This window comes from Ictalurus punctatus, chromosome 24 (genome assembly GCF_001660625.3).
Source record: "Ictalurus punctatus breed USDA103 chromosome 24, Coco_2.0, whole genome shotgun sequence".
Taxonomy (NCBI): Eukaryota; Metazoa; Chordata; class Actinopteri; order Siluriformes; family Ictaluridae; genus Ictalurus; species Ictalurus punctatus.
The window spans coordinates 10,165,405-10,179,423 of record NC_030439.2 but is presented as its reverse complement, the minus strand read 5'-3'; the positions used below and the strand labels follow the sequence as shown (position 1 = coordinate 10,179,423).

Genomic DNA, 14,019 nt, shown 5'->3' with positions numbered 1-14,019 from the left:
ATGCCGTGATGTTTGAAAGATTTTTTTTTTCGAAATCTCAATAGCTCAATAATTATTTGGTTAAAATTTACTACTATTATTATTATTATTATTATTATTAATAATAATAATAATAATAATAATAATAATAATAATAATAATAATAATAAAATAATGCCTTTTAGAAGAGGATCAGAATCACTTTGTATTTTTATGCAGTGGCCCCAAATTGCTGACAGGTAGTGTTTAGGGCAGTAGATTGAAGATTAATTGAATGTTATTCACCCAAACACTTAAAACCTGTAAAGAGTCTAATTTTGATATTATTAAAGTCAATACTTTGACCCAATCATTAACTGAATTTTAGACGAGAGTGAAAGGTGATTTCTTCATGTATCCTTATTTATATTTTATTTTTATATATATATATTTTTATATTTTATCCTTTTTTTATATTTATTGCTGTTTTGGTGAAAGGTTAATTATTGTTTGTCTTCCACTGAACAAAAGACATCAACTGAACAACACTGAGTCATCTTAATTATTAAGTGTTTCATTTTATCTTTAATTACAGGGTGTTTTTTGCCCCAGATTAGTTCAGAATTACTCAGTGCATTTCTGTTTAGTCTAGTTGACTCCCTGAAAGGACCTGAGCAGACGTTTATTTATTAGGACCCTTAATAAACTGTTACTTGATTTTAATTTCACTTAGCCCTGATGCTTTGTTCTTTAATTTTTTTAAATACATTTTTACATATCCTTAATGCTATTATATCCTTATGTTCACATTCATTTTTAACATTTATTAAACATTTATTATTTATTATGACTATTTTTTTTTTAAAAAGACAGAATGTGTTATATGTATGCATAGTTTTCCCCCCAAATTTAAAATAAATAAATAAATAATTTAAAGGGTTTTTTTAAGCAATTTTTAAAAAAATCTAAAAAAAAAAAAAAAATCTGTCTTTTTAAGTATGTATTTGGTTAATCATTTGGCTCTCATTTTCTCATTTTCTCAGTTTTCTTTTCCTTTTGTCATGATTTTATATGTTTAATTTATGTTTGCTCATGGGTCAGAGAATTGACGTTACTGTTCAGTCACCTTCAACGGCAACGTAACACCAAGAAGTTTCTTCACAACTACCACACGCTGCTGTCAGGGCTTCGGCCCTACAGTTCCCTCTATGTGTCGGGGGACAGGTATGCTGCTGTCCAGATCCAAAATACACACCATGTCTGCCATCTCACACAGAACACACATCATTTACAGCTCATTCATGCACACATACTGTTCATTCTGCCATTATTTTCACTAAAAGAAAGATAAACTTTACACACAATGCAAAAAAATGCCACAAGATACACCGAAGTGCTACAACATTCAACCCCAGAGGAACTGCACAGGTTATATCTGTGCTACCATTGCTCAGTGTTGTTTCCTGTGAATGCTTTTAACATATTACTCACACTACTAACACTCCTGTTTTCCTGATATTTTGTTTTGCTGTCATTTTTATACACTGCTTAGCTTTCATGTTAGTCTACCAACATCGCTTCCATGTAGAATGTTTGTAATTGCTGTGCACACACAAAATGATTGACTGGCTGTTGCTGTTGTTGCTGCTGTTGGTCAGCACATTTGGGTAGAGATGCATTTTTTATGGAAATATCATAGCTGTCAGAATGTAAAGTGTTTAACTCATTTGTTTTAATTGCACAGTACAGCTTTAAAGAAAAACTCCACCCTGAAGCACAATAGATATGTTTATATTGAAATGTTTGTGATGTATTTATTTTGTTGGTTGATGTTTTATTCTGTGTTATATCTGTGAGACGTTAGCGGGTGTCTGCCACACAGGTGCCACAGGGGGACAATTTTTCAGCAATCACAAGCATAAGTGATAATGGCCAGGTTTTGCTGTGGGCTCCTAAAAGCAAATGAGCAAAGCTTCTTTTGAGCAATGTTCATTGTTATATTAATGAGAAATTCAACACAGAAACAGTGGAGACAACAAACATTGGACTCAAAGTGCCAGTGTGCAATGCAGCTATACTGTACGATGCAGTTGCACTTAATTACACTGTGACTAGTTAGTAATCTACATGATGACAAACTTGATGCCCTTGGCAGCCATATTAGCATGAACGTTGAAGCTTTCTGACTTGTCTGTTTGAGCAGAGTGTAGAGGTGAGGAGGTGCGAGAGCTAGACACACTGAAGGAATAAAGCACTGCTACAATGCTGTCTTTAGGTAGAGATGAAGTGAGGACTAATTTCCACTGGCATCACTATCAGCAAGTAGTCATTATGAGTATTATTTATTCACCAAAGTGAAAATAGACCAACACATCAAGGAAGGAAGTTTTAACTAAAAAAAATGGAACTCAGAATTTCATTACAAATCTGGTCTTGGACACCATGTTAATTATCATGATTAATATGCAAGTCTTTCAGGGTAGATTTTTCCTTTAATAGTGTAAATGCAATTTGCCAAAAAGTTTTATAAATCCATACAATACTCATCTATTCTTCTTGTCCATTTCCTTTTCTCATTTATCTGCCATCCTTCCATTTCTTCCACAATATAAGGAATTCTGGAGTCACAAGGTTTGTGGCCAGTTTTTGAGAGGATTTTGATTTCTCTCATGAATAAAGCTTGTTGGCTGTGCTTTGCTGTGTGTTATGAACTATGTTATCTTTCTTTATGCTGATAAAGTAGATAAAGACTGATTTTAATCAGTTAATGTTGTTAAGCATTGCAGGTGATACATCTGGGCCTGGTGTGCTCAGTAGATGTGTAATCTTCTATAAAAAAGGGCTTGAAATGACTAATTGTCACATGTGGAATATCTGCATGCTGTCCCTGCTTGCTAATGAGACCTGTCCTCTGTCCTTTTCTGGCTAATTGTATTACCTGTCCTGTAACCTAATCTTTTAACCCCACATTTATGCCAGTAGCTGATCCCTGGATAGCGTCTTGAATTGTGAAGTGTTTAGGAGCCTAATAAGATTTGCAATGAGTGATCTCTGGATCACAGTTTTACCCAACTCATTTGGATAGTATTCGGTCCTCCTATGACAAAGCTGCACTTGGATTTTAAATGTCTGTTATCAGCTAATAACTCTGTTAAAGTGAAAGAAAACATAAAAACATTGGAAAATACATGAAGCCTTGTCTTTCTTTGCAGAATATCAGTGCATGTCGAAACGTCTTAAAAATAATTTTGTTTGAAAATAAATTTTTTCCAGAGTCAAAAGCAGGGCCATATCAACAGTTTCATAACATTGGTTATACAAATTCCTTCTTTTGCTAGTTACCGAGTCGCTATCATGGAAGTTGGCAGTCTAAATAGCAGCTACGAGCTAAGCAGTATATCAACAGACTTCTAACATCAGCTACAGTCCTCAGGGAAGTGGCTCTGACTGCAGGATTATTGAGAAACTCTGACTCAATAAATGGGGGGAAAAAAACAACAGTTTTTAGATTTTGCTAAGAAGTCATCCTATCAGATGACATGCTGCACTGCTGCTAAAGTGGCTACAACATACAACTGTACGAACAAACATTATTTAGTTAAACATAAAGGGAAACAAAATTTGGTTGGCTATTTGTGCGAAAATTAAGAAATCATGCACTTAAAAGAAGCCAGTTTAAATGTGAATGGAAATGCCGTGTGAATAATGAGTGTAAATGATGTGACATCATATGACGGTGTCAGATTTTTTTTTTTAAAGAAAATGTAATTTTACAGAATAATTTAAAATTCATCGGAATCATTTTATACGTAAGCTCTGTTTCCTGTGTTTTCTTTCACTTTAAAGTGATAAATAACCCAACCTCCAGAAAAAGACAGTTTAATATTTGTCTACTTATTACTTCATAAACTACAGAAGAATCAACAATGACCAATTTCTTTTTAATTAGCTGATAATAGACTTAGAAAGAGAACAAGTGTAATTCTTGTATCCTGCCATGACCCACATCCCCTCACAGCCTTCACGCTTTGCCCCTTTGCCTTGTGTGTCTCCTCAGTCAGCTCATATCTAAAAAGCGGGGTTTCTTCCGGATTCATGGCTGCAAGCAGAGGTATCCATGTCACTGTGCCCCCTACACACTAGGCACGACTCTCCTTTGCCTGATAGTTTCAGGGCCTTACTGGTCCAGAGCTACTCGGTTCACTGAGCCCAGAGACAAACAAGTGCTATTTAAGCAAAGTATTTACAGTTCATATAGTTTACAAGTGAGTTCAGTTATGGTTCTTTCACAGAATGGTAAAATGTACTCGCTGCAGGTTTTCATCCCAGTGATAGTAGACTCACCTAATAGTCCAAAGAAGACCAAGAACAACTTAAGTGTAAACAAGTGTGACTGCTATTTGGTTGGAAGGAAAGCCTGCAGCCACAATGGGCCTTTGCTGATAAGATTGAAGATCTCTACATTAGAATATCAGATTAGCAAGCTTCACATCCAGTAGGATACAAAATTCTGATTTCTTTACCAATAACACAACTAAAACTACACCAAAAGTTTATGGACATTTCACCGGCACACCCATATGGGGTTCTTCCCCAAACTGTTTTCACAAAGTTGAAGGCACACAACTTATATATGATGTCTTTGTATACTGTAGCGTTAAGATTTTCCTTCACTGGATCTAAGAGGCCTAACCTGTTCCTGTGCACAAAGTGAGCTTCATGAAGACATGGTTTGCCAAGGTTGGAGTGGAAGAACTCGAGTGGCCTGCACAGAGCCCTGAACTCAGCACCACTGAACACCTTTGGGATGAACAGAAACACTGATTGCACCCCACTAATGCTTCTGAGGCTTAATAGCCAGAATCTAGTGGAAAGCCTTCCCAGAAGAGTGGAGGTTATTTTAAAAGCAAAGTGAGGCAACTCCATATTAATGTCCATGCTTTTGGAATGAGACGTTCAACACGCATATGTGTGTGTGATGGTCAGGTGTCCACATACTTTTGGCCATCTAGTGTATCTACAGCTTTGTACCTATGGTGAAACTCAAAAAGATTCTAAGTGCAACCCCTTTAGAATGCTAAGAACCACTGAAAGGCTTGAAGAAGCCTTTTTGTAGAGTGAAAGGGCATAGATTAATAATACATAGAGAACTCTATTAATTGAGCCAATATAAAGTGTTAATCATTATGAGATGACTATTAATACTCTATTAGGTGCTTGCTTGTGTTATCATTTGAATTAAATATACACTTACTGATCACTTCATGAGCAACTCCTATACACCTGTTCATTCATATAATTACCCAGTCAGCCAATCATGTGACAGCATCGCAAGGCATCAAATCAAAGAGCTTCAGTTAATGTTCACATCAAACATCAGAATGGGAACAGTGTGATCTCAGTGATGACATGGATATTGGTGCTAATATTTGAGTATTTCCTAAACCGATGGGATTTCCATGCACAACAGTCTCTAGAGTATACACAGAATGGCTCAGAAATACAAAACAAAACATCCAGTGATCGATGGTTCTGCGGGCGGAAACCTGAGAATGTCCAGACTGGTTTTAGTCGACAGGAAAGCTCTGAAATGCTTTTCTGCTCACCACACTTGAAAGAGTGGTTATTGGAGTTACTGTAGCCTTCCTGTCAGCTTGAACCAGTCTGGCCATTCTCCCAGCTGATCTAGCACTACGCCCAGGTCAAAATCACTGAAATCACATATTTTCCCCATGTTAATGATTGAACATAAACTTGTCTGTATCTGCATGATTTTATGCATTACATTGCTGCTACATGATTGGCTGACTAGATAATAGCACGAATAACAGATTCACATGTGTTCCTAATAAAGTGGTCAGTGAATGTATATGGTATCAGAACACTATTGAAGAATGACGCAAATAGTGATAAGAAATTCATTAGAAAATCATGTTCGAATTTCACCAATGACTAACAATTGATTTATTCATAGATTTATCATTTGTTTTCAATATTTTACTATTAAATAAGTGATTAACATTTTGTATTAGTTTTAGATGTATACTGAAATAGAAAATCAAGGGTTTTGGGGAGTGGTGCTCACTCTATTTTTCTGAAAGAGCTCACATCTAAAATAAATAAATAAATAAATAAATAAAGCGGCCTAAAAAAATTGTCTATAGTATTTTGCACATTGCTACAACTCTTTAAGTGAGAAAGAATGGTGGCTCTGGGTTAGTAATCTCTGATTGTGGCATGTAGCGTGTGAGAAGCATAGCAGAAATAACAAGCATAATTCTGCTACTTCCCAGAGATTGAGGTTTGCCTATGCTGAAAGTTTTGAGATAAACCATGAGTTCATATGAAATAAATAAATGACATTTCTTTATGATTTAGTAAAAACTGTTCTTCATGGTTTATTTGAATATGAGTACCAGCATTTCCAACAAGATTACCAATCTCATGGGAGACTTAGTTCTTTCATGGCATGTTTGAAGATATTCATGATAATGGAATGCTTGGAAATTTAGGAATACTTCCATATGCAATGTGTATATACATATATGCATGTTTGACAGTGATTCACGTTTGAGATCTTTTGATGTTTGCAGTGTGTTCACTTTTGGGGCAGACATATGGCCCACATGTGCAGCTTGGACCCGTCCTGCATACACATTAAAGATGTAATGCACTTAAGATGAACTGCATGTGACTATGGCCCTATGGCAGCACTTAACAGAAAGTTTTGGTAGAATAATATTTGCATGAACTATATAGTTTATAACAGAAGAATTGTCATGGAATCCTGAGACCAAGACAGCAAACCTCACTTATGATGGCTTATGATGTTTGCTCTCTTGGTCTCAGGATTTCATGGTAATTTTATATAAAAACAGGGACTATTTACAAATGTATCATAGTACATAATGATCTAGTTATTCTGCAGTACATAAACATTGCATTTGCAATGTACTTAGTTTGGCTTGTGAAGCTTGGTCTCAGCAGTGTATGTTTTTTCATCAGTAATGTGCATGTCTTTGCTTAATGGCCTTAAGAATAGTAATGCAGTACTTTCAGTGCTTGTACATAAAGCATGGAAAAGGGCAATTGATATACGTTATTCTACATTTAAGCACTTTTTCGTTATCCTGTCTAATTAACCTGCAACATGAAGCTGCTCCGCCTCCTAATATGCTTGCTAATGCTCTTTAAGCAATTTGAATAATAATTGAAAATGCTGACCAGTAAAGGGTGTATATTGTTATAACATATTACTTTTGTTCATTTACTATTGTTTATTGTAGAGTTGTAGATTTTTGTGAAGCAGTGGCATGAAGACAACACTGTCCAGCAGAGTGCAGATTATTATAATCTTTCAGTGACTCAAACAATGTGGTTATCACAATGGTAGATACTTTTTCATTTGTCTACATTAAGCACAACTCTGCTGTTACAGTTTGTCATGTTTAGGTATGAAATCAGATTTAAATCAATTTAAAGTCAGTTAATTTAAATCAGTTGCAGAGCTAACAATATTACTGGATTATGGTTAGATAAATTTATAACATTAGTGTGTATCTGACAAAGTAGATGGATATATAGATTGATAAGTTGAGCCCTGAATTAGGGAAGAAGATTAATTATTTTGCTAGAAATTATTAATTTGGTATACTTTTGTTCACACACTGGCTATAATTGGATGATTTATAGTATTTAGATTTAGCTTTATAGTATTTATGTAAATAGTTTTTAGGTAAAAGACTGTCAACTGTTTGTGACAGTATTAAAATATACAAATAACAGCACATGATTTTGATTAAACTTCTCTTTTCTGTTTTTGTTTCACTTTTTTTTCTGAACTACTAGCCACTTTTAAAACATTAAAACGCTGTTTTCTGCCTGTCCATCTATGTTTTTGTATTCCTACCTAAATACTTCTGCGTCTAACTAAATTATACATTTATTATTACGTTTTAGACTATTTCTCCACAATGTTTTGCAGTGAAAATGAAACCACTGAAAATTGTTTCATGTACAAATTTGGCTTATCAAATGAAATCCAGCTGTTGTTTGTGAATACAGTGTTGTAAATTTCCTGGCAGTGGGAAGATTGGATTTCGTGACCGCATTAAGATGAACAGTTCCCGCTCCACTCAGGCACTCCGGAGCAAGGCTTCTTCCCCTGTACCACCAGGGAGTGTGCGTCAATCACCAAGCAATGAGAACATGTCAGAAGCCACCAGTCCCACTAAGGTGCAGAAAAGCTGGAGTTTCAATGACCGAACCCGTTTCCGCACTTCTTTACGGCTGAAAGCACGCCCTTCCGCAGATGGTATAGCCCGGCTATCATACAGACCAGTGCACATACTACCTCATACCAAAGCCCTGAACCAAAAACATGTGGGTTTCACTCATGATATTCTTCTCTCTTATAGTGGAGGGAGTTGGGGAAGAGAACACAGAGGACAAGTCATACTGTGATGTTGCTGTAGAGGATGTCATACCAGCAGTGAAGACCCTGATTCGAGCAGTTAGGTGAGTTCACCGGCCAAGGTCAGTTTTTTCAAATGTTTTCGCGTGATCTTTGAATTCTAGGTTACATTACAGGACCTGGCTATTTTATTTGCCAATTTCAGGCATTTACTGTGTATACCTTTCTTCAATTAAATCATTTCAAAGCACTGTCGTCTGGTTCTTACATACAATACAATAGTTTGAGTTGAATTCCCTTCACCTGAACATTTAATTTACTAAAATGAATTAACATGCACAAGAGAAAAGTGATCTATCTTTAAACCCCGATGATGCCATAGCCACCCATGGCTGGGAGTCCAAGACAGTGTAACTGACCATGCTCTCTGGGTGAAAGTAATGCCATACACAGCAAAATCACCAGTGTTGATTTAACACCCACAGTGTTGAACTCAGTGTTGAACTCATAGAACTCATCCATTGGACTCATATAAACACTCTGGGTGTGAATTCAACACTAGGGATTTTACTGTGTACTATCTCCCCTGTCAGTCAGAGCAAAACATGTTAATCATGCACCTCTGAGCTCATGCCTGAAGAAGAGGCCAGTTGGTGCTTTCCACTCTGTGTTCAGCTGCCATGTGATGTAGCTTGAACAGCAGTTTGTAAAGATGTGGTGGCTTCATGTGTCTCAGAGGAAGCACGTGTTAGCCTTTATGGTCCCCCGGTGTGAAAGGGGAGAGCTAGCTAGTGGGTGGGAATTGGACCAATTTGGAAGGAAAATAATAATTAACACGTACTTTGGCTTTCTTTGGTTTTGTATGAGCTGCATATTACAAAGAGCTTCAATTTGCTTCCTCAGCCTTGACCTTTTACAACTATTATTAACACAAGTATTAGGGTTCTGCACAAAATGTAGTTGCGCTGTAGTAATCAGCCTGTCTGTTAGGCTAACTGTGCATCGGGGGACACATTTATTATTATCCTCCTGTAAAAACATACTTTCATGCCAATTATGGCATAATTTTAAAAGTAGGATAATAAGTGATGGATTTGAAAATGTTTCCCTTTAGTCAGAGGTAAGAAAGCTGTAAAGCATGGATGGAACACTGCTAACCATGCAAAATGTATTTTACATTTTAAACATCACTATACTTCACCAAAGGATAAAGTATATGAGAGGCATGGCATCCTTTTTGCTTAAAGTCTTTTTGCTTAAAGGAGTCATAGCATGATTTTTAATGTTTCTTTTTGTTTGGGTGTGTAATGTATCTGTTTGTGCATGAATAAGATCTGCAAAGTCACAAAGCTCATAGTCTCCCCCGAAGGGATTTATTTTATCTAACAGAGAACACTGCTCCAGACCTGCCCAAAACACCTCGATCGAAGTCCAGGTATTACTTCCGTAACATGTGTACGTCACAAAGTGCACTATTAGCATAATCCCACCCAAAGGCAGGCATGAAGTAAGAAGGTGAGGCTTCAGTGAATTCAGGCACCATGTCGCGGAGACGCTGTGTGTTTCGGTGCGAAAGCAAAACCCCTTTGTTTAGCCTTCCAAAATCAGAAGAAATTAGGAATTAGCGCATTTTACGGATTACAGCTTCCGGAACCTGGGAGAGTACAACACAGGCTACACACAAACGCTACTCCTTAAACGTGAGGCAATTCCCACTTTGCTTGGACAATCTTGCGCTTCTGAATCAGAGCCTGTAAGTGTGTTCGATTATTTTATGAAGTATCTGCTATTGACTGTCCAAATGCGGAGTTTTGTGTTGTGGCCCAGGGCTCAGTTGTAGACCTCTTCTAATGTGCTAGCTAAAGTTTTGATATTCAGCTGTGGGAATTTTTACCTATAAATGTGCAGAGTACAGCACATTCCCGTGACACAGTTACCTGTCTGTATTTTGTGTCTTTTTGTCTGTCGATTTCATAATCCAAATGAGACCCGTTATAACAAGGTATCTGAAAGGTGAGAGTTACAAAATCAAAACTTAACACTGTGAAACATTCTGCCCAAGTCGTGCTTGCAAATTTGGTTCCGGTTGATCTGCTTGATCATCTGCATTTTCTAAATCTGACTTGGGCTCAAATTGATACGGTGAAACCGACGGCATTAAAAAATAAAAAATGGAAGTGCGGACATGTTGTAGCTAGGAAGCCCTCATCTTCAAGTTATTCATCATTTCAAATAACATGGCAATTTTAAATTATTTTTATGTCACATAAACGGTATATAATTCTTTAATTCACCTGTTATTTTGTTGATATGGGATATGTAGTAGATATATGACAACCAGAGAGATCAGTATGGTTTATATCACAGTGTGTAGTCTACTTAAAAATATCATCCATCCAGACAGATGTGCTGAAGGTATGTATTGTGAAATATCATCTCTTTCTTTCTCTACATAAGTCTAAAATCTATGGTAAGATACATCTTTTTTTTTTGGTTGTTGTTTTTTTTTTTTTTTTTTACATCAAATGTGTTCTGGTAACTGATGTTTCTAGTTGCTATTGGAAATTCGTATTCTCTTATCTAAGCCTTATGTAGTGAACAAATAGCGGATTTTTAAAAATTATTTTAGTGACGCATATGAAATATCAGTTTTAACAGTAATCAGTTGATCTTGACCTCAAGCAGGAGCGTCCCCAGCTTGGTTTCATTTGATTATAGCATTCATTGTGTCAGGTCTCATACATCAAACTCCAGTTCCCAGCATGCACCACAGCCTACAAACATGGCCACTCCAGACTCCACTTTCCAGAACAAAAACACACTGCCTCCTTCTCAATTGCCAGACTTTTAATTATGCACACCTGTTCCCAATCTCTCTCTCTCTCTCTCTCTCACACACACACACACACACACACACACACACAGTCACCCTTTAAAAAGAGACAAAAAGTGGTAAAGTTTTTGTTTTTTAAACTGCGTCATAGTCTTGTCTTTTTTTCGTCAACAATATTGCATGTTGATATAGTCACAGTTATTGTTAATAGTTTAATGTCTTTGTCATTGAAAAATAGGTCATTGATGAACATTTGTCGGCATAGTTTTCATTAACGAAATTAACGCTAATGCTCAGTCTGCAAAGAATTGTGGGTACTAACAGATGCTTAGCTGTAGACAAGGTATTTAGGGATAGAAACTCCGGCATACTTACCACAACCATGTATCAGGAATATTCCGATGCCTGAATATGATAAATATCATCTTCAGGATATGGCTGCAGCCCAACTATACACCGTAAATTGAATTTGATGTGCATGTAAATGTAGTCATTAACTCTCTTTGATTGGCTCCTTGCAAGCTTTGTTCCTTATTTAGGCCTTTAATTTTGTCCCAGGTCTTTTCAAAATCTTGCTATATATTTCTTATACGTTTCTCTAATTCAGGTTCTTTTTTTGTTTTGTTGTTGTTTTAGAGTGACCTGGTTTTACCTATATTAACCCCCTATTTTTTTTATTTTTTTTTAAAGATGCTTGCTGTAAACTTTGACTCCACTTCCGAGGAAGCCACTAATAAACATGTAGCGCACAGGCATGTGCATCCTGCCATCACTCCTGCACAGTACAGCACAACTATCTGGGATGGCACAACATGCAATGTCTTTGTCGTAACTAGTCTTAGATAATTACAAAATGAGTGGAATGATCACAGCTTAAATGTCAGCATTTTTTTTTACCTAACCTCTTTAGCAACCCTTGACTTTTTCACAGTGCACAACTCTACACAGAGTACAAAGCTCCAGGTGTGCAATACTCGCATGTGCATCCCTGCTGGTGAAACAACATGCTCTACAATTTTGCAATTTATGTAACACTCCCTGGAAAAGACTGATGTCCTTTTGAAAATGGCTAATTTTAGCATTACACAATGCTGAGATTTCACTTTAAGAAAAGTGTTGCAGGAGAAAGCCCAACATGTACCATGTGGCCTTGAACTCATCTGTGCTTTGCCATTTTCCTAGTGTACAATTAATAATACCCAGGTTTTAAGCATCTTGTTGAAAGACAATTATCAGTGACATATGCTTTGGAACATCTTTTAATACCAGAGTACTCAACTACCGACATTTGTTTTCGGGCTATTAATAGTGGCAGCGGCTAAAATGTTGCATAGAGCTGAGCTGACAGTATAACACATTATACAGTGCACTGCCATGGACACAGAGAGAGTCAGCATTTTATGGAAACCCTTGGGGAGTCCAAATAAATGTGATCCCTTTTTTTGCTTTTCTCCCTCTCTTCTTCTCTTTTTCCTTGCCCTCTCTTTTTCCCGCACCTGAGACCCACCCAAGCAAAATTTGCAGCTATCGGCAAAATCAAAAGATGGGGACAATGCAGGCTAAACTCAAGAGTCATCAAGAAACTTGGTTTTGGCACGGGTTTGGGGGGTGGCTGAAATGTTCAGAGGTATAGTTGTACAGTTCCTCTTGCATCCCGCCAGCAGAAAAGCTACCATCACACAAGCAAACATGCACAGCTCGGCACTTGCCCCTCGCACACGCAAGCTATTCCTGCAAAACAATAGTTCTTTTTTTAAACACGCCTCTGCGCACAGACTTCTTTTCACCCATGTTGGTCAGCACTGCTGTTTTTACCAAGTTCAGTCACTTCCCCTGCTGGCCACTCATGGTTTTGCAGCTGAGCTGTGAATCTGTCTCCCTTGTCCGTTGAGAAAGGATATTTTTGTTAACAGAGGATTATCCCAGGGCAAAATGCCTGCTGAAAGGGGGGAAAAAGCCCTCCCTCCACTCATGATCTATCCCGCTCTCATGGAGTAATTTATCATGTTGCAAGATGGCAGTTTGAGCACAGCTGCTTGGCAATGCTAACATTAGGGGTGTTTTGTTTGTTTTTGTCAAGTCAGCTTCATGAGTGTTATGAGCACAATAACTAGCATCAGAGCTGGAGCTCTGGGGAGAGACCAACCTGGCACTGTTTAATTTCTTCTAGCTACAGTATGACAAGATGTCAGACATCTGGCAAAAGCAGTGTATATAAAGAATGTGTAATACAGAACACTCTGAAAATAACCAAATCTTGTGAGATTGTTAGACTATGGACCTATTTAATGTAGCTATGTTACTAACATAAAAGCACCTGCAATGTTAATATCACTTGTAAACTTAAAGATCAGTCATTTGAAACAGTTTATGATAAATCCATCCATCTGTTTTCCCTACCACTTATCTTACACAAGGAGTCCGGAGCCTATCCCAGGGAACTCTCGGCACAAGGCAGGGGACACCCTGGACGGTTCCATTTCAGGGCACAATCGCATACACATTCACACACTACAGACAGTTTGTAAATGCCAGTCAGCCTACAACACATGTCTTTGCACTGGGGGAGAAAACCAGAGTACCCAGAGAAAACCCCTAAACCACAGGGAGAACATGTAAACTCCATGCACACAGGAAGCAGGATTTTAACCCCCATGGGAAACCTGAAGCCTGTGTCAGGGAGCAAAGTGGCATTACACCCTGAATGGTATGCAGTCCATCACAGGGCACCATACTCATTCTCACCTCAGGGGCAGTTTAGCATAGCCAGTGCACCTACTTGCACTTTTGGGAGATGGGCCAAAACTGGAGAACC

The 14,019-nt window shown here is 37.5% G+C and overlaps 1 protein-coding gene across 3 annotated transcripts in view; it reads left to right on the top strand.

Annotated features, from left to right (window-relative positions):
- The window catches only part of LOC108257428 (potassium voltage-gated channel subfamily KQT member 4), a 56,061-nt gene that overhangs the window by 38,345 nt on the left and 3,697 nt on the right, over positions 1-14,019 (top strand). For 2 of the 3 annotated variants that reach the window (XR_006980960.2, XM_017455183.3), the window contains exons 9-12: positions 1,060-1,182; positions 4,016-4,069; positions 8,043-8,272; positions 8,376-8,475. Coding sequence is in view for 2 of the 3 variants with exons in the window: in XM_017455183.3 (XP_017310672.1) it covers positions 1,060-1,182; positions 4,016-4,069; positions 8,043-8,272; positions 8,376-8,475 (507 nt within the window). In the remaining variant the exon portion in view is untranslated. The remainder of the gene's footprint in view (positions 1-1,059; positions 1,183-4,015; positions 4,070-8,042; positions 8,273-8,375; positions 8,476-14,019) is intronic. The other variant, XM_017455185.3, reaches the window with a different exon arrangement.